This window comes from Hemicordylus capensis, chromosome 5, assembly GCF_027244095.1.
Source record: "Hemicordylus capensis ecotype Gifberg chromosome 5, rHemCap1.1.pri, whole genome shotgun sequence".
Taxonomy (NCBI): Eukaryota; Metazoa; Chordata; class Lepidosauria; order Squamata; family Cordylidae; genus Hemicordylus; species Hemicordylus capensis.
The window spans coordinates 255,874,901-255,902,309 of record NC_069661.1 but is presented as its reverse complement, the minus strand read 5'-3'; the positions used below and the strand labels follow the sequence as shown (position 1 = coordinate 255,902,309).

At 48.1% G+C, this 27,409-nt stretch overlaps 1 protein-coding gene across 2 annotated transcripts in view; it reads right to left on the bottom strand.

Annotated features, from left to right (window-relative positions):
- Positions 1-437: 437 nt before the first annotated feature.
- Positions 438-27,409, bottom strand: part of UBE2H (ubiquitin conjugating enzyme E2 H) — a 52,796-nt gene continuing 25,824 nt past the window's right edge. For both annotated transcript variants that reach the window (XM_053255085.1, XM_053255087.1), the window contains exons 2-7: positions 21,342-21,418; positions 18,444-18,518; positions 11,469-11,508; positions 10,540-10,592; positions 9,366-9,494; positions 438-4,656 (exon numbers count right to left, since the gene is read on the bottom strand). In XM_053255085.1, the coding sequence (XP_053111060.1) occupies positions 4,532-4,656; positions 9,366-9,494; positions 10,540-10,592; positions 11,469-11,508; positions 18,444-18,518; positions 21,342-21,418 (499 nt within the window). In that variant the 3' untranslated portion in view covers positions 438-4,531. The remainder of the gene's footprint in view (positions 4,657-9,365; positions 9,495-10,539; positions 10,593-11,468; positions 11,509-18,443; positions 18,519-21,341; positions 21,419-27,409) is intronic.

Genomic DNA, 27,409 nt, shown 5'->3' with positions numbered 1-27,409 from the left:
AGCTCTCCAAGGTTTCAGGCAGAGGTCTTTCCCAGTCCTACCTGGAGATGCTGCCAGGGAGTGAACCTGGGACCTTTGGCATGCAAGCAGATGCTCTACTATTGTGCTGTGGCCCCATCCTCTAAGGCAGGTGTGGGGAACCTTGGCCCTCCTGTAGATGTTGGTCTACAATCCCTATAATCCCTAGCTATTGGCCTCTGTGGCTGGGGATTATGGGAACTGTAGTCCAAAAACAGCTGGATGGAGGGCCAAGGTTCCCCACCCCTGCTCTAAGGGGAGTCTCTTACAGCACTCACATGTAGTCTCCCATCCAAAGGCTAACCAAGGCAGACCCTGCTTAGTAAAGGGGACAATTCGTGCTCACTACCACAAGACCAACTCTCCTCCCCATGAGTCAGAGATCTAGTCTCTCCTGGGATAATTACCAGCCAAGGGGGCCCAAGGTATATACATATTTTATTTTTAAAAAAGTTTACAGTTTCTTTAATTATACACAACTATTTTGAGAGGTTATAATTCTTAGAAGAGGCATCTGTCATGGCGTCAGACATGCCCACTACATCATCACAATGCAGAGAGTGTGGGGTGGGGAGGTGGGAGGAAGAGGAGGAGAAAAAAGCTCAGACTCATATGGGAGGGCTGGACGCCCCGTTATCTCTTCAAGTATTTCACACAATATGTACCAAATACAGTCAGTAAAATAAATGGCCATTTCTCATGCGGCACACACTCCTGCATCAAGTGCCAGCACAACTTGGACGAGCAAGAGGAAGCAAAAGAGAAAATATTTTATATATATATATATATAATTATAAAACCAACAGTCCCCCGATCCCACCTCCTGGTGAGGTACATAGATGGGACGACGGGAGTTTCCAGACACTCCTGTGCCAACTACTTCCATCGTCAGCCATTCCAAATCTAGCTGCAGAAAGCTAGCCAAGCCCCAAAGGTAGAACATTTCTCATCCCTCATGCCAGGGGCTCTCCCACGTGGATCCCTGGCTGGGTAACATTGGACTACGACTCCCAGATGGGAGCTGTAGTCCAACAGCATCCAGGGACCCAAGTTGAAGGGACCCAGCCTTCTACTATTTATATGGATTCCATCTTCCTTGTGCGAGTTCCCACCCCCCTCAAAAAGTAGGAAAACAACCACCACAAATACACGAGAGATTACAGAAGCAGCCACGGGCTCTAGTTTTTACACTTTCTTGACCAACCCAAACTTGAGGCAGTAAGGGGCCATCACAGCATCCACCTCTATAGCGGAGTGTTCAGAGCGAAAAGTCGAGATCACGTGCCCCTGCGATCAGCGTGGTTTAAGGCTACCTTCCTATCCGCTCCCTCCATCTTTTTATCTAATAACTTAAGACACCACGACAAGAAGAGCTAACCAAAGGTCAAAAAATTGTGGACTTTGAGACCAGCAGGAGAAAAAGTGGAATAAGAATCTAAGTGCTTCAAGGAGAACCTCGTTGGTGACCTAAGAGACATTCTGATGAAGGGGAGTAGATTGAAGGCCAAGGAGGATGGAGGAGGTTTCCCCACTAATGAGCAAGAAAAAACCCACAGCAGATACAAGAACGCAAGATCCTGTTTAGGGGGCATGCAGATCAGCACAGCAACTAAGAACTCAAAACACGCTGAAGCTGTGCCTCCACCGGATGGCTATGCTGGGCGGCCTGGAAACTCAGCCACTGGAGGCAGCTTTGGAGATTCTGGACAAGAGGTGGTTTCAATAGGAACATGAGCGTTTCTGGAGAGCAACATGGGATTCAGCTGGTTCTGCTCTGCCATCCCAGACACCGACGAGAGTGCAGCAGCGACGCAAGCAACAGGTTTTTGTGCACAAACAAGAGTGGTAGTAGGAACAGAGGGCCCCTCAAGACTGCTCAGTGGAGCTGGTTGAGGGGAAAGAGGCAGCCACGAGTCATTCAAGGTAGTTAACTTCCAAGAGAGGTCCTTACGAAGGGGTCTTAAGATGGCTCCCATAAAGCCAGAGGCATTTTGCCAGCTTCCTCTTGGCTGCCATGGCCACTCTGAAGGTCAACACAATGGCAGGGTTCTTTGCAACCATTTGCCAAATGGGCTACTAAGGCTGTGTGTGAGAAAATATGGCTACAGCTAAGGTTAAGATGTTATTGTGAAATTATTTGGAGGCCTGACATAATCTCCCACCTGAGCTGTGAACAATTCAGGTGAGTGATGCCAAGCAGGGCCTTGATGCACCAGAGGTCCAGCAGTGGGGAGGAGGGGGGAGAGGGTCAATGTTGCATTTTTGGGGACGCCATGTACCATGGATTGTGTCTGACATTTCTTTTGCATGCTTAAAGCTAGGATTACTGCTTTGTTTGGAAAAGAAATCAATACTTAGAGGGAGAAAAATGTATGTTAAAAAAGGTGTTTAAATCTGATCGCTTGCTAGGATTGGGAATTTTTTTTAACCAGGAAAACGAAGAGGTAATTAGAACACTAATATCTGTATATACAATATTGAAAAAATACAATTTATTTTGTTAAATGGTACCACCATCACCACAGCCACCCCAGTACTCAAAGTCTATACCTAAATAGCACCTAGAGGCCATCGCCCAAGCAGAGCACCTAACAAGTCTTGCAGAGGTTGTGGGGCTCTTCTGACTCGCCTCCGGAGTCAAGGAAGTGGCCAGGCTCAAGAGTTACAGCTCACTGCTCCATGTTCCAGAGTTAATACTAACCTCTCCAACAAGTCACACTTGCCAAAGCAGAGGATTTTAGCTCAGCAACTAACCACAGCCCTACATTACTGCTTTTTAATTTAAAAAAAGAAAAAAGAAAACTTCATTGTGTTTGCTTCATGCCCGTAATTTGAATTCTTGGTATGCTTCTGCTTTATTAAAGGAAAATAATCATGCGAAAGTAAAATTCCACTTTACAGAAGCTCTTTCTTTCCAAAAGGGAAAAAATCAAATTGATTTATACTTTAGGATTGCACTCGTTTGACACTCTACCCCGCTCCAAGATTCAATGGTGTTTTAAAAAGGAAAATTGGAGGGGGGGGGGGAAGAGAAATGTACTGAGCATAGCTTGACCCTCAACGTTCTGCACAAGTCACCCCAGTGTAAATTCCAAGTATGGTCCTAGAGGTTGAACCCCAAAATCCACCCACATCCTGTCCAAACATGCTTTTACAAATACAGCAGAGGCAATATCCAGAGTGGAAATCCATCTTGTTGGGACTCTCGCTATTATCCATATTCAAGTATCATCAACATCCCAGGGAGGCGTTTATATGATATGGTGTTTTCTCAGACCATTACATGGAGGGGAGATGGAGGAAACCCTTGGCATGTTCAAAATGTACCAGGAGAAACAAATGTGTTCCAATCAGAAGGATCTCTGAAACTAGCACTCCTTTTGGCAATCTCTTCAAAAACAAACCCCTCTCTGCACTTCGCGCTGGGTTTTCTAGATTGTCTGGTCTGCTGCAGCCACTCACAGAAGAAGGGTTGCTACTGAGCAGCTGAAGAACAAGCAAGCACGTGCACCAATGGAGTCATGATCAACGGCCAAAAGGAGCCAGCAGTTCCACCTGGTGGGAAGACCCTCTCTGCCTGGAGGTTGCTTGCAAAGCGTATGCAGAGACATCAAGGGGGAAACACGCACGCACACACACGACTACTACTGTTGGTGGTTTCGAAACTGGGACCAAAACATGGGTTGATGTACTCCCGGTTAAGTAAGCCAACAATGGACAGCGCTTGTGTTCCGTCCCTTAAAAATAAAAATGGAGATGCTCCGAATCCAGACCAGTCAGGTGACTTAACTGTCCAGATGTAAGCCTTTCAACGGTTCCCCAAGCAAACCAGACCAATCAGCACCAGTCCCTAGAGGCAGGCAGAAAGTCCAGAGAAAACATACTTAAAATCCAAGCCACTTTGGAAAAAGCTGACATTTCAAAGAGCTCCATGCATTCTTTGCGTGTTAAAAAATGCGACTCCGTTCAAAGAGCAAGCAGCCAAGGTGATCTGAAAAAGCGCCTTTAACTTCACTGCCTAATCCTTCTAGCATCTATTCCCCAATTTTTGTTACATATTCTGAAAGTGCTGTTCCATTGCTTGCATCCAAGTGTGCCTGTTGTCTTTGGAACCATTAATTTAAAAAAAGAGAGAGAAAAAAAGGGAACATCCAGACCCTCTCCCTAGCAAAGCAGCTGTTTACGTTGACAGTTCGGTAGCCCACAAGTTGACTCAGCTCAACATGGAATCATGAACGGATGCATGCATGCATGCATCTGGGCTGCACACATTTGCTACCAAAGTGGAATGTGGGAAATGCACTACAATGCACTTTGGGTTCTGAGAAATGACCAAGAAAATCAAGATCTAAAGGGTGATATATATATATGTATATATATCTCAATGCTATTATTCATAAAAACCTTGTTTAGTAATAAAAAATTGCTTTGTTTAAATATGAATATTATAGTCTGCTTCTCAGCTTGTGGTTAGGAAGTCATAGTCTCTCTGAAAAGCAGGGCGCCTCTTTTACTACAATTCCATATCCTGGGCCTCGTCCTCTGAAAAGTCAGACATGGAGCTCTCCGAAGAGCTGTCCCCGGTGCCTTCTTCCTGCTCTTTTAGTGCTTCCTCTGTTGCATATTTCTGAATGTATTCTGGATGGGGCAAAAGAGAGAAAAAGAGTCATGATCACGACATGCAAAGATCTATGAGGCTATTCACAAAGAAGTGCTGGTAAATGGCAAGTTCATGGAGGAGGGAGATCCATCAAAGGTCATTAGTTACAATTACTGTGTGGAACCTCCATGTTCAGGGGCAGTCTACCTCAGACTGCTTGTTGCCAGAGAGCAAAAGTGGGAGGGGGCTACTAACTTCCGGTCTACGAAAGGCAGCTGGTTTGCCACTGTGAGAAGCAGGATGCCGGACTAGATGGGCCTCCTCAACTGGGACAACCTTGTGTGCTGGACTAAATGAACCCAAACAAGTTCCTGAGTGTATTAAGTCACTGATATTCTGCTTTTCATATTGGATAACCACCAAAGCTAGTAGATGCAGTTATATTACTACAACTATTTATACACCACTTTTCAACAGAGTGTCCAAAGTGCTTTGCATCGATAAAGTAGTAAGATGGCTGCCCTGTCCCAAAATGATGATGATGATAATTTGATTTCTATACCGCCCTTCCAGAAATGGCTCAGGGCGGTTTACACAGAGGAATAATAAATAAATAAGATGGCTCCTTGTCCCCAAAGGGCTCACAATCTAAAAAGAAACACAAGTTAGACACCAGCAACAGTCACTGGAAGTACTGTGCTGGGGGTGGAGAGGGCCAGTTACTCTCCCCCTGCTAAACAAAGAGAACCACCACGTTAAAAGGTGCCTCTTTGCCCAGTTAGCAGGGTTTCAAACTAAAAAGAGACCCATAAGGCAGACGTCAGCAACAGCCACCAGAGGGGATTGTTCTGCTGGGGCTGGACAGGGCAATGACACCCCACCCCCACCCCCCTTAGGAGAACCACCACTTTAGAAGGTGCCTCTTTGCTCAGTTAGTAGGGGTATAAAACCCCATGAAGCGCCACCACCAGCAGCAGAATGGGCCGTGTCACAGAGCCAACCAGTTCTCCTCAGTCATCTGCTCTGCCCCAGGTCATCTCTGACCAAGGAGGCCTTTGCCAGCCAGCTGGAGAGGGAGCATCTGTGGTCTTAAAGCTGCCTCCTGTCCTGGCACAGGATTCTCTACCCTTGACCAGCAGCAGCTCTCCAGGGTGCAGACTTTCCCAATCCTACCTGGCGAGGCTGCCAGGGATGGAGCCTGGCCCTTTCCACATGCAGAGCAGGAGCTCCACCGTCTCCGACAAGCCTCCCCTGGGAAGGAGCCGGTCTGGGTGCCACACCCAAGGCGACCCTATTCCATGGACCCACCAACTGCACCTCTGAGGGTGGCGGAGGAACCTGCATGATCCTCGTGCGCCTGCCCAAACCAATCTGTGTCTGAGCAGCTCCCATTTGCCAGCAAAGATGGCATCTCATTCATGCAGGCATGGCTGGCTATATTCGCCTTAGAAACCGTGACCCTTGCTTTAATGTTTGCACGGTGGCTGCTACCACTGTCAAACTTTTAATCTGGGATCAGCTTTGCCTGTTCTGTTCAAGGCCCAAGGCAAGCTGGCCATTGTGCTTCCCAGCATAGTAAAAGTGGAACTCAACCTGCACTCCCTGCAGGCATGTGCATCTTTGCACGTGGCAGAAAGAGAGCCGTAGCTGGTAAGGCAGCCGGAAGAAAAAGCTCAGAGCCCTTGAGGGGAGAAGGGGGCGGCAGAACCCGGAACTGGAAGCGGCAGGGAGCACCTGGCTTGGAATCATTTGTCAAGAAGGTACTTGAAACAAGGTCTTGTTAAGTAAGGATGATATGAGAGGCCCCCAGACTCAGGCTTGACCCATGGGAGGGGAGAGAAAAGGAAAAGGCCGAGGCACAAGACCAGTTTGAGAACGACAGAGCGAGGAGGGGAGTTTTCAGCCAGGCATTTAAATACTCCATCAGAGGGAGCAAGTTGGATGCCAGGGGGGCGAGGGAGCAGCCAGGGCAGGAAGGACGCAGCCAGGAAATGGAGGGGGTGCTTGGGGTTTAGCACACTCTCTCCGCAACCTCATGTGCCCATTTACTACATGCAAAGAGGGCTCCCCCCCCCGCCAACATGGGGAATCACTACTTCCACAATGAACATATAAATGCCACTTTTCAACAGAAGTTCTCAAAGTGGTTTGTGTGGGGAAATAATAAGAACAAACCAAGATGGCTGCCTGTCCCCAAAGGGCTCAAGGAACATGAGGGAGACACCAGCAACAGCCACTGGAGGGATGCTGTGCTGGGGTTGGATGGGGACAGCTGCTCTCCCCCAGAGAAAATAGATGAAAATCACCCACTCTGGAAGGGGCAACTTGGCTCACCTAGCAGGGGTTGGGTGCGTGCACACAAAGCACCTGTGGCCTAGAATTCGACCCCCTCCGCGTGTGAACGGTGCAGAAAGGCCCTTGCAGCCGCTAGGCACCAAGTGCAACCCCCCCGCCAAAGAACAGACACCCCCTTTTAGAGCAGCCATTTACAGTGAAACCCTCCAAACCCAGCACGCTCCCAGTCCAGAGAGGCTGCAGCACTTCCGACGTGTTTGGGCAGGAAGGGGTAGAGAGCGCGGTGGCCCACTTCCCAAAGGCGACACAGGAGGCGGCAGAGCCACGAAGGAGACAGCTCAGAGTCCACAGTGTCCGCGTGGCCCCCCGCCCGCCCAGCTAAGGGCACAAGCGGCTTGGGAGGGGCTCCGCAGATGCCAGGGCCCACTTCCAAGGAGCGCCGCAAAGGACTGCCCACCTCCGCGCCACCATGCAACTATGTCAAGCCACCCAAGAGTTAAGCGTGGTTTCAAGCTGGTCCTGAAGCCAGCCTAGCAGTCAACACGAGAGAGCAGAGACTCCATTTCCAGAGAAGAGGACGGGCAAGGCTCTGCAGGCCAGATTAGAACAGAAGAACAGCCCTGCTGGATCAGGCCCAAGGAAGCCCATCTAGTCCAGCATCCTGTTTCACACAGTGGCCCACCAGATGCCACTGGAAGCCTGCAGGCAGGCGCTGAGGGCCTGCCCTCTCTCCTGCTGTTGCTCCCCAGCAACTGGTACTCAGAGGCATCCTGCCTTTGAGGCTGGAGCTTGCCTTTACCCTTCTGACTAGTAGCCGATGATAGACCTCTCCTCCATGAAGTGATCCAAACCCTTCTTAAAGCCATCCATGTTGTTGGCTGTCACCACATCTTGTGGCAGAGAGTTCCACCAGTTGGTTATGTGTTGTGTGGAAAAATACCTCCAATTGTTGGTCCTAGATTTCCTGGCAATCAATTTCATGGGATGACTCCTGATTCTAGTGTGATGTGAGAGGGAGAAGAATCTCTCTCTATCCACTTTCTCCACTCCATGCATGATTTCATAGACCTCTATCATGTCTCCCCACAGTCGTCTTTTTTCTAAACTTAAAAGCCCCAGGTGTTGTAGTCTTGCCTCATAAGAAAGGTGTTCCAGGCCCCTGATCATCTTGGAAGCCCTCGTCTGCACCTTTTCCAGTTCTACAATGACCTTTTAAAGATGTGGTGACCAGAATTGTACGCAGTACTCCAAGTGTGGTCGCACCATAGTTTTGTATAAGGGCATTATGTTAGCCGTTTTATTTTCAATCCCCTTTCTAATGATCCCTAGCATGGAATTTGCCTTTTTCACAGCTGCCGCACAATTGAGTCGACACTGTCAACGAGCTGTCCACCACGACCTCAAGTTCCCTCTCCTGGTCAGTCACTGACAGCTCAGATCCCATCAGCATATACTTGAAGTTGGGGTTTTCGTCCCAGTGTGCATCACCTTGCACTTGTCAACATTGAACCGCATTTGCCATTTTGTCGCCCACTCCCCCAGTCTGGAGAGATCCTTGTTCTTAAGTGAGGGCATGCCCTCTCTGCTGCTCTCCTGCAACCAGTATTTGGAGGCATCCTGCCTTGAGCCTGACGGTAGCCTACAGCCATCCCGACTAGGAGCCCTTGATAGACCTGCCCTCCCTCACTCTGCAGGAGAGAAGGCTAATGGCTCTGCCATCTGCTACTGCAAACGGATGCAAGTTTCCTGAATTTTAGAGCAGTCATTGTTTGGCGATTCCTCCAAGGTTCTGGGCCCTGCGACCCTTTTTCTCTTCCCACAGTTGCACCAAGACATAATAGGTCTCCGTAAGCCAAACATGAGCATGAAAGGGGAAAGGAGATAAATTATGCATCCACAGAACTGTGTCTCCCCAAGCAAAGGAACCGTTATGAGCCACACCGCCAACCAAGACTATTTTTAGATGCCAACGTTTGGATGATCCCAATGGCGGCAGCAGTCTGGCTCTCATGCAACAGGGATGGACACAGTGGCAGGGCAGCCCAAGCCTACCAGACAAGGCAGTGCACAGTGGGGCTCGTGTCAGGGTATTTCCACCGAGGGCAAGAGGGGCCCAGCAGGAGGCAACCCAGGTTTGTTCCGACAGGCATATTCAGTGTCAAGCTCACGCAGACCACCCGAGCGATGCCCTTCCCTCACTGTCAAATCCAGCTTTCTTTAACACCCATGGAAGTGAGCTAATCCCTTCTTCCCACAAGCCAAGGCTTTGGCCAACTTGCAATGGGCCTGTTCTTCTGGCCAGCTGGCCTCTACTAAGTTACATGGACACCCCAGTCCAGTGCAGCTTCCCCTCACAAACAAGCTCACTGAAAGAGTTCCCAAACGCACCAGGGCAGAAAGGGAGGCCAACACAGAGCAGTGTCGTGATTCCACATTCCACCAAAGTCCATACCTTTAATTTTCTGTTTGTATTCTTCTGGTCGGTGAAGGTACATGGCTGCCGCGTCACCATTAAGGGGATCTATGGGGTTGGGATAAGCCAGCAACTGGGGCAGGAACGACTCAAATATATTGGTAAGATCTGAAAAGAATCAACAGAAAAGCATTGACACAGACATATAAAATGTAAAATAATAATAATAATAATCTAAGGTCTGATCTGGCTTGCTACACCATTTAGCTCCTTTGTGCCAGGTTGGCACAGGGTCCTTGCTCCATTAGGCTTACAATTCAAGCAAGACGGAACCAAAGTGAGGGCAGAACCAAGTGACAAGGGGGTAAAATACATGGTCGGTAATCTCTCTCCTTTGCTACCTCATATGGGTAAAAGCACTGACATATTGTAAATGAATACAGATTGTCATCACCTTCCTGTAACTGACCATCTTTGCTTTCACCCTGCATCTAAGGAAGTGGGTTATAACCCATGAAAAAGCTCATGCATTGTTAGTATAAAGGGTGCTGCCTTATTCTTGTTATGATCGATATAATTGACTAATATGGCATCTCACTTATTTTGATAAAGGTGTGGTTAGAAATTTTTTTGTCCTTTTTGCCTAACTGTGCAAGAGATGAGGTAGAATAGTAAGACTGCTGAGCATTCAGTTAACACTCAATTAACAAGTAGAAACCCAGATCTCCCTTCACTGTAGTCCTTCAACAGCACAAAGCCCTTCTGCGAGTTTATCGGAGAGGTGGCAAGGCACCGCAGTACTGGAAGGATGCACATGGTAAACGGCCACAGCACATCTCGTGTAGATTTAAGTCAGGAGCAGCAGCAGCGCTATTTTAAAACGTGTATGAGTAAGACTGTGTGGGTGCAGTGGTTAGCGGGCCGGGCTAGGGTGACCTGGATCCAAACTCCACTCTGCCATAAAGCTCAGTCGATGACTCTGGGCCAGTCCCTCTCCCAGCCTAACCTTAGAACCAGAGGGGGCAGGGAGGACCTTGCAAGTCAATCCGAGCTTCTTGCCGGAAGAGCAGAAGAGAAACAAACAAAACGAACGATCAGTGGGCAGTCCTATCAAGGAATACCCAAGTCCATTCACTGCTTAAAATCTATTGAACACACACAAACGCACAACCATCCTTTACAAAACCACTCCCACTCTCCATTTTGAACTCACCGTAGAGAGCTGTCCAAGTCTGATTAATTACATCTAGACATACAGTTCCTGACCTGAAACAAGCAAACACAAGAGGGAGTGAAGCAATACTTTCAATCTACAGTTTGGCAGGACTGCTGTGACAACCCCAGCTTAAATCTTGCCTCTGCCAGCAATTCCCAATATGCACTGCTAAAATACAGTCCTAAGCAAGAGGTCCCCAAAGACAATTTACACAGCATGCATGCAATGCATGCATATGCATACACACACACACAATTTCAACTCAAGAGGCGGCCGATAAGCCCAGGCAATAGGAAGAACTGTGGTTGAGATTACTACTTCAATGGTCATTCGAAGCTATATCAATTAAACATCCATCTAGACCAAGGGTTCACAATCTTGGGTACCCAGATGATATTGAACTACAACTCCCATCATCCTCAGTTACAGCTGCCTTTGGCCACTGTGACTAGAAATTATGGGAGTTGTGGTCCAACATCATCCAAGGCTAGGAACCCCTAGTCTAAATGAACAGGATGTGATCTAGACTGGATACTCAGGTTACCTATGGTCCCTGGCCAAGACCTCAAGCAAGGGTGCGCCCTAAAATACATCTCAGAATCCTCTGCACAGGGTTTCCCCAGAAAACAAGCAAATGTGGAAAGGATTCTCTCAGGGCAGGAAGTCTGAGAAGAGCCAGATGAAACCAGTAGCTGCTTCTTCTGTCCTCAGCAGAGTCAGTAATCGGTGCTCCTATTCTTCCTGGCACCCTTTTTAAATATATGGAAACTGTCCAATGTCCAAACTACTCACCATGCCGCCATCTCCCTCCCCAGATCCCAAACTGAAATACATCTTTGAAAACAGGCTGCACAACCACAATTAAGGACCCCCAAGCCCCCACCCAAAAGCAAGAAACCTTGAGTGCAATACATCTTGTTACTTACGCTTCGTCAATGTTGGGATGGAAAATTTTATTCATGAATCCTACAACAGACAAACACAAGAGTTGGTTGCAATCAGATGCCCAGGATTACAAGGCATCCAATGCTGTATAATTAAAAAGGAGCAAGGGGTGGGGAAAGACCACCACTACACACAATCTGTCTGTCAATGAGAATCTAACAGGCCACAGGAAAACATCCACTCTCTCAAAATAAGTCCCCATGACCATATCATGGCAGCTTGAACTGTAGCTCCCCAGATGACCTCTAGAATAAAGTTGGTTCAGTTTTGACGGTACCATTGAAGCAGCAAAGCTGTTCAAAGGCTTTGCAGTCTGGTGTTGTGAAGAAGTAACTGAGAATATGCTTCTAGGCAAGATCAGTAGTCAACCAAACCACATAGGTCTTTGGACAACACCAGTGGCAAAGAGGCCAGAAACTTCATTCTAGGATTACGTTCTGCTTGGAATTCCTTCTTCTTGTAACTTCCTTCTTCCAGGAAGTTGTGTCTACGCAAGTTGGTTCAACTTTAACACAAGGGGGCAAAAATAATTCAACATTTATACTGAGGTGTTTTAAATGCTGGAAGTGATGCTTCACGGAATTCTCCCAGCAGCAGACCCTTGCTCCCATCCCCTTTTTGCAAGTAGGGCAAACGATGAGAACAGGGCTTGGATAAGGCTACCAAACCGAGACGGAGGCTTGACAGCTCACACTCCTTGCTGCTACACAGAGGAGGTCCTCTTTATTGGGTCAACTCACTGGCAGAGAAGCAAAACCTTCAGCCAGATTTTGAGTTTAAGAACGGAATCAGCCGAATTGAGAGGCCGAGAAACCAGAAACTACCACCTCCTATTGTTTCACAGGAATGAGGCAATCCAGTGTGTAAAACAGGTCAGGGTGGCACTTCCAGCCCCATTTTACACTCTGTATTTGCATCCAGCATCTTAATAGGGTTATAATATGAAGGCCATATTAGTGAGTTCACTTGTGATTTCAAACACTGCAGTTTCAGGAGTCCCTCACTCCAACGAATGGGCACATCAAGCCTGTGCACACATATGCATGGATCCGGCCAGCCCTCCGCCGTCCCGGCATATGACATGTATATGACATGTTTCCCTGAAATAGATGCCAGGGAAGGAGCAGCAACCAAGACCTGAGCCTCATGCTGAGAAGCTACAGTTGGGAGTTGCTAAGCCTGGATGAGAGAGACCTCAATTAACTGATTAACACCTCTAGAACTACTTAATAGCTGCTGATCTCCCAAAGTCAGGTGAAGCAGGCTCAAAAGACTGCCCATTTCCATGCAAAGTGCAAGCCAGCCATTAAAAATGGGCTTGCCTGCATTAGGAGGTGACCATGAGTCAGCTGCTCATGGGCAGTCGCCAATTTAGTCAGCTGCTCATGGGCAGTCTCTCCACATTACAGAATTGTATGACTGTGCCACTGAAAGATGCATTAAGGCAACCACGCTCTTCTGCTGTTACCTCCCAGTAACTGCTGTTCACTGGTATACTGCCTCTGAACATGGGAGGCTCCGTTTAGCTGTTCTGGCTAATGGTTGGGGATAGACCTTTCCACTGTGCTTCGGTTTACTCCCTTCCTAAAGCTGTCTGTGCCAATGGCCACCACACCACGTAGCAACACACTGCAAAAGGCAATCCTACGCTGTGTGAATGGTCAACTAAGACTGGGATACTGGGGAGTGAACCTAGGACCCTTCTTCCACATGCAAAGCCTGCGCTCTACCACTGAACTCTGGCCCATTATAGTGACCAAGGCCTTCCGCACATGATCAACCACCAATGACAAAGGAATGAAGGCAATGAAAAGTGTGTCTGACTCTGTAGCCGGAAGTGGCCAAAGCAACTCCCTGGGAAGTCCACAAGGTCCCTAGGCAACATCCCCACCCCCGCTTGTGTTAATCATTTGGCAAATAATAATAATAAGAGCAACCTGCAACTCTTTCCAGCTTGGTCACCGTTTGACCAGTTTTACCCATCACAGGAGATGGGTAAAAACAGAGCAGAAGCCACCCAGTAAATCCATGGCTGAGCTTTGGGATTTAGATGCTGCTCTCCCAGACTCTAGTTCAAAATGCTATCCACAAAATAGGTCTTGGATCTGGGACACAATCCTCAAGATGAGAGACCGGCACTCAGGGGGAGGGGAAAAAAAAGGCTCCCACAGGAAGTGATGCCTGCCTTTCTGAAATGCCAGGTTTGCTTTAGTAACGAGAAACAAACCCCGTTTGCTGTAGCAATGGCTGTGAACCAAGAACAGTCCATCTCTTCAGAAGCTCCCTCCCTCCTAAACAAGCCAAGTTTAAAAAACAAGGATTGGTACCCTAGGGCCTAGTGTATCGTTAAGGCCCAGAAGTTCCCATGCACAAATCTCATGGAAGAGAATGGAAACTGTGCAAGAGCACAAAACTATTCCCATTCATTAAATGGGGTTTGAGCAGGGGAAGTTTCTAATGGCTTGTGCCCCAAAGCTGCAAGAATTGCCCTGCTGGTTCACTCCAGAGGCCCGTCTTGTCCAGCATCCCATTTGCAGAAGGGGCCCAGCCACTTTTCCATAAGGAGGGCAGACACACCAGTCTTTCTGCATGCCAAGAATCCAGAGGTACACTGCCTTCCATTCAGCTATTATGGTTGGAAGCGCCATCTCCCATGGATTGGTATAACCATCTTTTTAAGCTAGTGGGCATCACCTCAACTGGCAGTAGAGTCAATGCCATCAGTCAAGGGCTTACAACTTTGGTTTCCCAGATGCTGTTGGATGGCAACTCCCCTCACACCCAGCCTCAATGGCCAAACGGATGGTGGGAGGGCCAGTCCAAGACCATCTGGGGAGCCAAGGTTGGGAACTCTTGCCAAAGGGAAGATGGACTGAGTCCTGAACCTGCTACCCATCAGTTTCATGGGTAATCTATACTGCCATCATCAAGACTGCTCAATGATTATCTGCCCCAGACCACGAGGGAGCAGAACAGGGGGTGGGAAGAGTGCTTTGGGGTCATGTTGCTAGCTTTCTTCTCTGCAGGCTTTGTTCCTCCTTGTTCCAGCCCCTCACACTTCAGAAAGGCTTCTGGGCTCAGACCCTGGCTTGCAATGGATGGTGTTCTGGGGCTCCATCCAACTCTAGTCCCAAAATCCTGCTGGGATCCACACTCCGGCCCTCAACATCCTTGGCTAGTCTAGAGCCCACAAGAGGATGTTGCGCTGTTGTCGTGTCAGAACTTGCAGGCCTATCCCACAAAAAAGGCTGAGAGACGGTGGGAATCCTGCTGCTTGTCTGTTGCTGTGGTAGCCCAAGGCTGCATTCCCTCTGTAGTGTGCGTGGATCAACGTCCACCAGCCAAGACAGAAATAGTTTCAACTTGTGAGCGACAGAAAAGACGTCAGCTGAGAAGTGACATAGCAGCATGTGGAATTAAGGCAGAGCTCTGCCTTGTATTTTTAATGAGCAGGAACAGTCTTTATGGACAAATGTTGACAAGTTCAAGTCAGTCCATCCCACGAAGACGGCATGTCAGCCTCTCAGCAGAGGAGCCCATTGCCTTGTGACCTGCCCCATGTCAATGCTGAACAAACAAAAAAAGGGGTGCAGTATCTTAAAACACAGAGCAAAAAAGGAAAAAACAGATACTGCTGTACAAATGGTGTGATGTAGCCTGTATATATCATATCTTAATAGAACATCTTTCAATCTATTAAACCATGTTGCAATGCATTACAGAATTTGTAATAAACTAACAATGTGCAGTAATAGGTCTAAATTTTGTTTTGTAAGTTTCTTGAGAGATAAATATAAATGTCCAAAGATGATTCTACATACCATTTGCTGGATATGCAATATTGAATGCCACTTGCATTGGCTGCAGAGCTGATAGTAAACGAAAATGGCTGCAAGTTCTAATGACTGCAGTACAGGCAGCACTAATACTCTGCTTCATGTAACTTCTTCAGTTACAGTCAAACACTATTAATACAGGTCTAAACAAGAAGAAATAGTGTTAGAAACAAGCATGATCATCTTTGCTAGATAAAAAGGTGAATTTAAAAATAGAACCACCTCTGGCCTATCTATAACCTTCTTAACCCACTAGATGTTTGGATTTACCGATTCTCCTGTTATTTAACAGATTGAAACATGTTCTATTAAGATATGATATATACTGGTTACACTACACCATTTGTACAGCAGTATCTGGTTTCCCTCTTTCTGCCCTGCCCTGTGACCCTTGCTCTGCAGCCCTCCCCTCTGCCCCTGCTGCCTAGTTTATTCAAGTTCTGCTTCCAGGGAAGGGACCTCTCCTTCCTGCAGGGGTTCTCAACCTCTGCTGAAGGCGGCTGGGGATGATGGGAGTTGTAGTCCAACATATATAATTTTTTATTTATATACCAACCAGCCAAAAGTTACTCAGGGTGGCTCACCAAAACACCCCCACTTAAAATAGTAACATAAAATTAAGAACCATTAGAGCCACTTAAATGTTATTAGAAGCCAAGCAGAAAAAGTAGGTCTTTACACCTCTCTTGAAGGCCTTCAGGGATGATAAACCTCTTATTCCTATGGGTAGTGTGGTCCACAACCGAGGGGCAGCTACTGACCTACTGTTCAGATCTAGGGACCCAAGTCTGAGAACCCCTCCCTTACCGAGTATGGTCAGCCTGAGATCCAGATTATCTTGCATTCACACATCTCAAATTTGCCTCCACATTACCAAGAGAGGTTTCTGCTGCTTTGATGGGTCACGGCTGCAGCTATATTTTCAGAACACAAACAGGTACTTTTAACACTAGAAGAAGCTCTTGTAAGGGTCAGAGCAGTGGCTCATGGAAGATCAGCAGAGAGAAAGAAAAGTCAATGCACTCCTCGGGGCGATTCCCTTGCAAGCCATTTGATTTCCTCAAGTCCAAACTGGTAGGGAAACAATTCCTGCCCCGTGGATTAGGAAGAGCACACAACGATGGCCAGCCAGGCTGCCCTCACCGCAGTGTGGCGGGAGAGTCATTTCTCCGTCTAGGTTGCCAAACCACTCTTTGTGCTTGTTAAAAGAACGTGGCAAGAATGTTGAAATGCAGGCTGTGCCAAGAGCGAAAGGCTTGCGGACATCCTTTTGTCTCCTGTGGATGCACGACTCATAGTGAGCAGGAAGTGCCGATGGCTCAGAATGGGATGCGAGGGGGAGAGCTGGGTGGAAAGTTTCAAAGGTTCTGCAGAGTCATACCCACAGACAGAACGCAATACATATAAAAAGGTACAGACTGAATGCCATTTTTTTTAAAAAAGACAGATTAAAGGGGCAAAATCAGGGAAAAGAAGCAGCCGTCACCTGAGTACAGTCCAAACCCTGAGATGCACAACCTGGATTGAAGCCTCTAACTCAGGGGTAGGCTACCTCAGCTCTCCAGCTGTTGTTGAACTACAGATCCCATCATCCCCAGCCACAATGGATTCTGGCTGGGGGTGATGGAGCCGTGGTTGAACAGGTGGAGAGCCAAGGTTGCCTACCCTGCTCTAACATGTCTAAGTGCCATTAATGTGGTATTCTCATCGAATCCCTTTCAACAAATGCAGCATCTGGCGGTTTAACAGGCATCATGCTAGCAGCTTCCCTGAACATCCCTCAGCCCTTGAATAAGCCAAATTCCACCCTGAGTGGGCTGCTCTTCAGAACAGCAACCCTTGGGGTGGGACGCAGCCCTGGGCACCTTCCAGGGGACAGCTCAGAAAGGTGCTAGCCGTGCCTAAAAAGCCATGCAGGGAAGTCCGAGACGCTGGAGACAGCACACGGCTTTGATGCAACTGTCTATTTTAAGCAATGCAAAGAGCCTGGCCCTGCCTGGCTCAAGTCAGGATGCCGGGGGTGGAAGAGGCCCGCCTTGTCCAAGCCTCTTAAAGTCACGTTTCCACACGGATTCTCCCTCTAGCTGCTCCTGCACCTGAGATGGAAGATTCCTTGTAGGAACTTTCATGGGCTGAGTGATCGAACCTGCCCTTAACCAGAAAGTGCCAAGTCACCATTGGGTTCCTTTTCTGGAACTCAAGGAATGGATGTTGAAACTTCTCCTGCTTTCGTGTCCTCCCTGAAGTGCTTCTGGCTCAGTTTTTTTAAAAAAGGGCTTAGCAGCTATTTAAAACAAGTGCTGCTATTTAAAAGCGATATGGATCACTTGGCGGTGCCCTAAATAAGTTCATTTTCCACCCCCGGAAAACCTGCCCAGAGTTCTCTCTAATACACAGACATTAAAGGCCATTCCCAACACTCTGCCACACTCTGGTGTGACCAAGAAGCTGAATCCAGGAGAGGACCTTACAGTCAAAAGCAGGTTTGATTCTCAGAGGTCGGTTGTCCCAACTCCTGCCCCACTGGGGTCTCCCGATGTACACCTTTACTTTCTCCCATACATGTAAGGTAGTTGCCACTCGCTCCTGTGGGGCAAAGGCAATGCCAGGGCAGGGAGCACCGTCCTGCCCTACAGTGGGCAGACTGGCCTTCAGCAACAGGGCACCGCAGGAGAAGCAACAGCAAAGGGAAAGGGGAACCACAAGCTGCCGATAGGTCCAGTCCCCTTCCCAATCACAGCTTCAGATGGACCAGGTTTTGAAAAGCAAGACTGTCCCTATACTCCGCTCTACCTCTGGCAATTGTCTTTTCATCTCCATCACCCCAACAGCCCAGAGATATACCACAGAAGGCCTGATTGCTCATATCTGGCTTCCAGTGGTGGTGTGCCCTCCTGTCCTCTAGGGGGCAGCCACACACTCTTGTATTCTCTTAGTCCAGATAACGGAAGGGGAGCCACTGACTCCTGGGGGAACCTGAAGGGGCTGGCAGGGTGGGACACCAAGGCCAGTGGAGGCAAACCTGGAGTCAGCCCTGCAGAGAACCAGTAGTTTTGAAACTCGACTTAATTCTACCAGGAAGTAAACAAGCAAGATAAAGGACAAGTTTCTGGTAGTTACCTATAGATGGGGATTTGAAGGGGTATTTGTCGGGAAGGTCCACTCTAACTTTCCACACTCCACCTTCATACGGCGCTGCATAGGGGGAAAAAGTGTTAATTTGCAGAAGGAACCTGGGCAGACATTTCCAAGAGTGGACTTGCTTGGTTTGGCACCCGAGACAGGCACAAAAAGGGTCACCCAATGGTCCAAGGTTCAGGCACTGGGCTCCAGGGCACAACCCCACCCAGCAGCAGAAGCAGCAGCTCCCCTGAGCAAGCCCCTCGGAAAGGAACAGGAGCTGGGCAAGAGCCCTGTGAAGACAGGAGCTGCACACATCTGGCATGGCTGCACGTCGCATGGACCCCCCAAATGCCATGGACCGAGGAAGGGGCTTTCCACACAGTCAGCCCCTTGGGCCACTCCGCTCAGTACGGTCTCCACTGACTGGCAGGGGCTCTCCAGGGTTCGGGCAAAGAGCCTCTCCCCTCCTAAGTAGAGAGGCTGGCAGGGACTGGACCCAAATCCTTGGGCACAAAGCACAGGCACTGTAACCCTGGGCTCGGGCTCCTCCCGCTGCAGCGCCAATGCTCAACTCTTAGAACGCGAGGAAGGGCTGCAGGCTCAGTGGCAGAGCACTTGCTCAGCATGCACGCAGAAGGGCCATCTCCGGCGAGGGCTGGGAAAGATGGTCCTCCGACAGTACAGCCAATACGGAGCTAGACGGATTGACGGGACAAGGCTGTTTTCTAGGCTCCTAAGCCGAGAATCTGCCGACTGGATTTTCAGGGACGTGAAGAGTGAACAGCAGGGCCAGAATATTCCGGGACCCTCCCTTGGAATGCTGGTTTTTAAGATTGCAGTGTAAGGCAGTCTCCAGCTTCCCCTTATGAGATCTGCTCAGCAAGGCTCTACCAATCGCCCCCTTTATGGTTTTCTGGCCAGTGAGTGCAAAAGAGCTGGGTTGTCGGGTGAACACTTTTTTTAAAAAAGAGGCTTCATTAGCATTTTGGTTTAACAAAATAAAATACTAGAGTTGTTATATCCAATTGAATAAACCAGGATTTCTTTGTCAATCCTATTAATTGACCGAATTTGGATACAGGTAAAAATAATAGTGTTGAAGCAACACACTCTTTGTTTTTGGATATGGCACACACAGAGTCATAGAAGCCATACTGCGCCCAGCTTCTCTCCCCCACAGGAGGGGATGCCTCTTGATTGTCCACTTTAGGATTCTACAAACTGCAGTTTGAAGAAGACAATTAAAAAAAAAAAAAAATCCATTGCTGCCCTTTTAAATAATCAGTTAAATACTGGAAGTCTATGAAGCATGTGCATTTTTTGGTGCTGTTATGCTGAATTCTCTGGTTTCTCTCCTACCTGTGTGTGCTTAGATTCCCTTGCCACATTTCCTAGCGATGTGCCTGCCCCACACACACATTGAGAGAGTTTTGTTGTTTGGGACAACTGCCAGGGAAGATTGCCATCCAAGGGCACTGGCAAAGCAGCACTTTCACAAATGCTTCCCATTCCAGTCAGTGTCCAGATGGACGGAGGGGCAGAGCCTCAGTGACAAAGTGTCTGCTTTGCATGCAGAAGGTTCAAGGTTCGTTCCTTGGCATCATCAGTTCAGATGATCTTGGGCAGTACCAATAGGAAAGGCCTTTCTCTCACCAAGACTCTGGAGAGCCACTGGCCAGAGAAAACAATACCAAGTTAGGCAGAGCTGTGGCCTGAGTATAAGGCAGCCAGGGAGTCAAACCACACCTGAACAAAAATCAGTTCAGAGACGCTGAGCTCTTGGTTGCCTTGAACAACTAAGCATCAGAAGTAGGAAGACGTTCAAAGCGAGTACTTCTTCAATCACAGCTTTGAACTGTATGGTTGTTTTATTTTTCCATTTTTCTAATCCTGTAACTATTTTGCTTGTAAAAACATTTACAAATTCAAACTTCCCCTCCCCCTCAAGTTAATTATCCTCATTGGGCTGGTTTAGAGGATAGTCTCCAGACCAGCTGCCCACCACACAACTGGGGAAGAGAGTTGGTCTTGCAGTGACAAGCATGAATGGTCCCCTTTGCTAAGCAGGGTCTCTCCTGGTTTGCACTTGGATGGGTGAATGCATGCAAAGACTGTCTGCCGGTTCCCCTTAGGGGACGGGGCCAGTGCTCAGTGGCAGAACATCTGCTTTGTGTGCAGAAGGTCCCATGTTCAATCCTGGACAGTACCTCCAGGTAGGGCTAGGAGCAATGCTGCCTGAAACCTTGGAGAGCTGCTGCCAATCTGTGTAGGCAATACTGAGCTAGACCAACCAATGGTCTGACTCGGTATAAGGCAGCTTCCTATGTAGGAGCGCAGGCATGTCTCCCCAGCACCTGGTGTGCCACCCCCCCCACAGTCACTTGGGGCAGAACATCCAATTGTGCCTAAATGCAGTTAAAGTAAGTTGCTAACATTCTACTCCCATGTGATTAAGCCGGGGCAAGATCCCAGGTCCTGGTGGGGAGAGGTGCTCTGCCTTGCTCCTCCTCATTAGGTGTGGAGCAGCTGAGCAACAATCATCCAAACTGGTCCACTGTTAGTTTTATAGACACATTGCCAGTTTGATATTATTCTGCATGAAGTGTGCTTGAACTGGTTATCAACCTCCTTTTGTATGTTGCTGCCTCAACCAGAATTCAACGATAGAGCTAAAACATCCTCTTGAATCTGAATTGAAGCAACATTTTTAATGGTTTGACTCCTGAAGGCAGCTTCACGTTTCATAAGAGAGTCTGGGGAAGTGGGCATCTATGCAGACAAAATAGAGACTTAAGCCGCCTTTCACTTCCCCCTTCTTTAGTATCGAATCAGCCAACAATGAGGCACACGTCTGAAGCACCAGCGTCAAGATAGGGATAAAGTTTGTGTACTTACTTCCTTGTGGTCCATAGAACTTCACTACGAATTCATTGAGTCCTCCTAGGATCGTGACTTCGTGTTTGCTCTCAATACTGATGCATCAAAATTAAGGAAATTATCTGCGTGCAAAAGGCTTATTGAACCTGCTTGCCAAGAATCCTGGGAATAGCTAAAAACTTGAATCACTTGAAAACTTTATAGGCAAGGCTTAAACAATCTTTCCAACAATGAAGCCCACTCAAAATACATTTAAGGGTGTTTCCCATTGTTTTAAAAGAACAAAGTATTGGCTAGATGAAACAGGTAAACCATGGTAACATGGTTCATGGCATAAAGGTTTGTAGCCTCTCACATTATGGTTTTATGTAGGGCCACCAACGTGCATGGCACTGCACAAGAGGACCGTTGCTGCCCACAATACAAAATTCTACACAGGGAGACAGAAGGAGGAGGAGATGGCAGCTTTTGACAACATGTGCAGGAGTTCTCAAACTTGGTTCCCCAGATGTTGTTGGCAAATGCGGTCCATTGTTGGCAAGTGTAAAGTGATGCATATTGGGGCAAAAAACCCCAACTTCAAGTATACACTGATGGGATCTGAGTTGTCACTGACTGACCAGGAGAGGGATTTGGGGGTCGTGGTGGACAGCTTGTTGAAACTGTCGACTCAATGTGCAGCAGCTGTGAAAAAGGCCAATTCCATGCTAGGGATCATTAGGCAGGGGATTGAAAATAAAACTGCTATAACAACACTCTTAAACAAAACTATGGTGCAGCCACACTTGGAGTACTGTATACAATTCTGGTCACCATACCTAAAGAAGGACATTGTAGAACTGGAAAAGGTACAAAAGAGGGCATCCAAGATGATCAGGGGCCTGGAGCACCTTTCTTATGAGGCAAGGCTACAGCATCTGGGGCTATTTAGTTTAGAAGACAGACGACTGCGGGGAGACATGATAGAGGTCTATAAAATCATGCATGGTGTGGAGAAAGTGGATAGAGAGAAATTCTTCTCCCTCTCACATCACACTAGAACCAGGGTTCATCCCATGAAACTGATTGCCAGGAAATCTAGGACCAACAAACGGAAGTACTTTTTCCACACAACACATAATCAACTTGTGGAATTCTCTGCCACAAGATGTGGTGACAACCAACAACCTGGATGGCTTGAAGAGAGGTTTGGATAACTTCATGGAGAAGAGGTCTATCAAGGGCTACTAGTCAGAGGGCTATAGGCCACCTCCAGCCTCAAAGGCACGATGTCTCTGAGTCCCAGTTGCAGGGGAGTAACCGCAGGAGGGAGGGCATGCCCTCAACTCCAGCCTGCAGACTTCCAGTGGGATCTGGTGGGCCACTGTGTGAAACAGGATGCTGGACTAGATGGGTCTTCTTGAGCCTGATCCAGCAGGGCTGTTCCTATGTTCTAAGAGCACACATTCTTTGTCAGAACTTCAACCTGGCAGGACACCCAACATCAGCTCGAACCAGCTGCTTCTAAGGTTAGGGTAGGAGAGCAGCCAACTCTAAGGCCACGCCTTCTGCTTGTGCAAGAGCTGCCCTGAGCTCTAGGGAGAGGTGGGCTACAAAACAGACTATCCTTTCAAAGAAACCCTCACAAGTTGCCCATCCACAACAGGTCATCTGCCTCACCTGGTGTCTTCCCCTGGAAGGGTGGAACGGGAATCCAAGTTCCATACAGCTTGCTTGCACAGTCAACTGGGCACCATACTCGCTCACCACAAGGGGCTGCAGTAGTCGCTATTTGCAAGCCCGAGACAGACACTGAGCTGAGGCTAGCCCAAGCTGAGGTGGTGAAAACATGCCGGTTCTTCTGGTTCCATCCAAGAGGTCACCCTTGGGCCAACCCAAAAAGCAACTTTAACATTTCCCAGGTTGAGCACTGTTTCTTAAAGGGCAACAAACCTATTTTTGAAAGGAAACTGGAAGTAGAGGATATGGCACGTCAGGATGTGGAATTTTGCAGTTCTGTGCCAGAGAGAGAGTCTGGGCTATTTATTTAGCATATGTATATGTCGCCCCAAACTTGCATCTCTGGGTGGTTTCTGCAGAATCCAGGGCTGGAAACCATTTTCCTTTTAAGATTATGGGAGGTGGCTTCTATGTACTTCACTGCCTTCCGGGGTTTCCACAAAAGAGCTTCAGAATCCCAGAGACCCCATGGTCAACTTGAACCACTAATGCACAGAGGAAAATTCAAGCATGCACTTTCCCCACCCACTCTGCACTCCAACTGTAAACTGTCTGCAGGAGAAAGCAGAGTTGGAGAGCAAAGCGTGTTAGACATTCCTCTGCCCTCAAATAACCTGTTGAAAGCAACTTCTCCTAAAGCACAAATCATGCCAAATCCAAAGCCACGTATGAAACAATAGACATGTTATTTGCAGAGGGCAGCTGCTGATTTCAGTTTGGGACGGGTTGGGGGAGAGTGCATTTTTCAGAAGTGCTGTAAGGCTGATCTGGCCTGGCTGTCCGAGGCTAGAGCAAAGACAACAAAGGGAAGGATGGTGCTGTAAATGAGTGCCTTGCGTAGGAAAAAGATAAGAGCCCCAAGTCCTTGGGGCCAGGTGCCCTCAAGGCCTAATACACAGAATCCTACCTCTCACTCAGCCACAAAAGCACAAGTCTCTACTTTGGGTTGTTGCACTGTATGCACAGTCCCAGGGGCATAATGGCTTGCCTGTGGCTTGTGCTCAAGGGGCCATGGGTTCAAATCCCACCTCTAGCAAGGGCCTCCCCCTCTGAAGCAGCCACAGCTCAGCATGTCAGCATAGGCTCTGCATCTCCCGTTAAAGGCTTTAAGGGAAAGAGCTTTGCCAGAGAACTTGGAGGGCAGCTGCCAGTCAGAGCACACAGAAGTGGGCTGGAGCAGCGATCCAATTTCATATGGAGAGGCTTCACATTTTTATGTATTTCTCTCCATACTGCCCAACTCCAACAGCCCCAGAAGTGCACCACCCTAAGCCTTAACAGAAGCATTCCAATGCCTACGAAGTCTCACAATCAGAAAAGATAGAAAAGCAGTACAAAATAGCGATATGCAGAACCGGTTTGCAACTAAACTGGTCTGCCGTGAACCAGGCCAGTCCGAGTGGCTTGATCGCAAACCGCTCCAAACTGGATTGGGCTGGTTCATCGGTTTGACCAGCCCAGCCAGTGGGCTCAACTGAACCAGTTTGTGGAACGGCTGACACTACCGCTCTGTGCGCACCCCTAATACAGAACTTGTTCGGAATACAAGATCTCGCTTGCTGGAGTAGACCAAAAGGTCCATCTAGTCCAACAGTCCTCTGGAAGCAGACAAACCAAGGAAGCAAGTGATCTTCTCCAGCTACTTCTCTCCACCTTCTGGCCCCCGGAAGTTACACTGAGCTCTCTGTACAGAACCACCTTCTAGCGAGCCACACTAATCTTGCTGGGCAGCATTTCTCCAGAGTCTCTCAGGCACAGGTCCTTTCCAGCCCTGCTACCCCAGATTTTTTAAGAATGGATGCCTCAAATTAAATCCCAGGACATCTTTGCATGCAAAGCAAGTGTTCTGCCATGGAGAGACGGTCACCTTGCTGCCAGAGCGTGGCTTGCATTAACACAGCTTGGTCAAGCAAAGGGTTTGTACTCCATGGGCAGAGCCCACCCAGTCTTGACTATTATCACACTACATAAGGGTGCAGGCCACTGAATGACTAAATATGCACATGCAACTCTCATGGTTAAACTAGGACTGATTATTACAGAATGCACCTCTCTCACCTACCGTATACTCAGCAAGGGCAACGCGATGCTTTCCATTCTTATCTATGAAGTGCCTCCCTGTAACACACCCTAGGTGGTCAACAGGCCACCATGACAATAAAAGCACAGGATGGCCAGAGAGACTACATACAACATACCTGGCTGCTATCATGGAACCGTCTCCTCTTCCCTCTCAGCCACACTCAGTAGTAAATATGCCTAGCTCAGAAACTCTAAAATTTAGATTTCTCCCAATGCAAGAGAAAGGCAAACACCAGAGCTGGAAATAGCCCAGAGACCTTGTTGCTGAGAAATGCAATGCTGGCTTCTAGGATTCCGAAATATTTATTCAGCCCAGGGCAGTTCCTGGCAGCTTAACCCTGGAAATGTTTTTCCAACCCTGATTAAAGCTTTTCACACAACTGTATCTTCAGTGCTAAACAGCAGACCTGTACAATTAAGACTGTGTTTCCAACAAGTTTTTGAGAGTGAAACACATTTGAGAATGTTTTTCATTCTCAATTTAGACTTGGAATTGCTCCGAATCCTGGAGCACTTGTGCTTGCCTACTCCCAAACAACTGTTCTGACAGGAACCAGTCCAGTCTTGTAATGTGCCACTTCCCAGCTCACCCGGGGTTGAATGCCAATGGCCACTGGGAGGTTAGTGGAGTGTCCAACTACATCCCACTGCCAGGAGACCTGAACCACCACCCCCCTCCACAGAGTGCATTTTCTCCTTTTCAAAATGGACAGATTCCAAAGCACTTCTTTTTTTGCAGGTAGAATTCTCATTAGTCAAACAACTGGCACACACATGTACACAAAAATAGATTTTCATGGAAGCATTGGGGGCGGGGGGGAATGAAAGGAGGGGGGAATCCCAGGAGGGCTGAACCTTGGGCTTGAACAAAGTACGTTCTGTTCAAGACGAGATATATTAAAACTCAGAATGGATCTGCATCTCGAATGCCTCAGTAACACCATTTGCTGCATTAGCTTCCCAAGATAGGCAAAAGTTCATAACTGCTAAAGTAACGATTGCTGTTTGTCAAGGAGAGAAGTTGCCATGGCACAGAAATTTATTGACACACAATTTAGGAAAGATGTCCAATAGCCCTCACATTTCTATGTTGCTCTTAATCAGGCATCAACTGAGAGAGAAATCACACCGCTGTACATCCACTCCGAGATGGCCCAAGTTAAAACCCAGGTCCGGTCATATCTCGAGAGCCACATCACATTCCATAGATCTCCAGTTCAAATCCCACCTCAACCACAAACTCACAGATGACCCTGGGCAGCCTACCATTCTCAGCCCCAAAGTTTGCAACACAGAGAGAACAACACTGACATACCTCACAGGACTGCTCTGTTGAGAAAATATACACAAAGTGCTTTTGAAGATTCCGAAATGCTATACAGAAACACCAAGCATGTTACGCCACAAACACACCTCCAAGCAGGTTAATTACAACCCCGGTGGCAATTGTTTGCACATCACCCACTGCCAGGGATACACACCTCATTTGACCATCCCCCCACCATTAAAAAAAATGCTTTGCCCAGCATGTGTGGTGAGAAGCTGCTGTCAGCTCAGTGGCAGAGCTCCTGCTGTGCTCATGCAGATGGTCCCAGATTCAACCTCTTGCAGCATTTCCAGGTAACACTGGGAAAGATCCCTCTTCCCAAGACCCATAGCTAGTCAGCAGGCAGCACTGAGCTATAAGAACCAATGGTATGACTCCATGCAAGGCAGCTTCATATGCTCTTGCTTTTCTGGTTGCCTGCTGCTATATTCCCAATGGAAGCTGGACACAGTCCTGATGGCTGCCATGAAACTTCTTCACAGATCATGCCCAACTTGGGTTAGGCAAGACACCTTGTTTTACGACGTACTTGTTCTTGATCTCCCTAGCTCTGTGGACAGAGATGCCTGCATTTTGGCTAGGCTTGGTAGCCAACAGTTGTTTCTAGCAGCCAGCGAAGCTTGGCTCTCTTGATTCCTGTTCTGCAAAGGGAAACCGAGGGTCAAATCAGACATAATGCAGAGGATCTGCAAACAGTCTCCTGGTTTTTTAAAACTGAACACAGCTGCAAATGTGATCAGAGCTGCAGGGGTAGGAGAAGCGATTAACCCTTTCCCCACTAGCTATTTTTCTAATAAGAACTGCCCTCACCCCTTGCTTGCCAATCGGGGGAGGGGGAGGAGAGACAAAAAAGCAGGGGAGAAGATTCTGATTAGAAACATTGCCCATGGGGAAAGGATTAAAGCACCCCAACTTCTCCGCTGCTGCTCCAATTAAATTCACACTTGTGCACATGCAC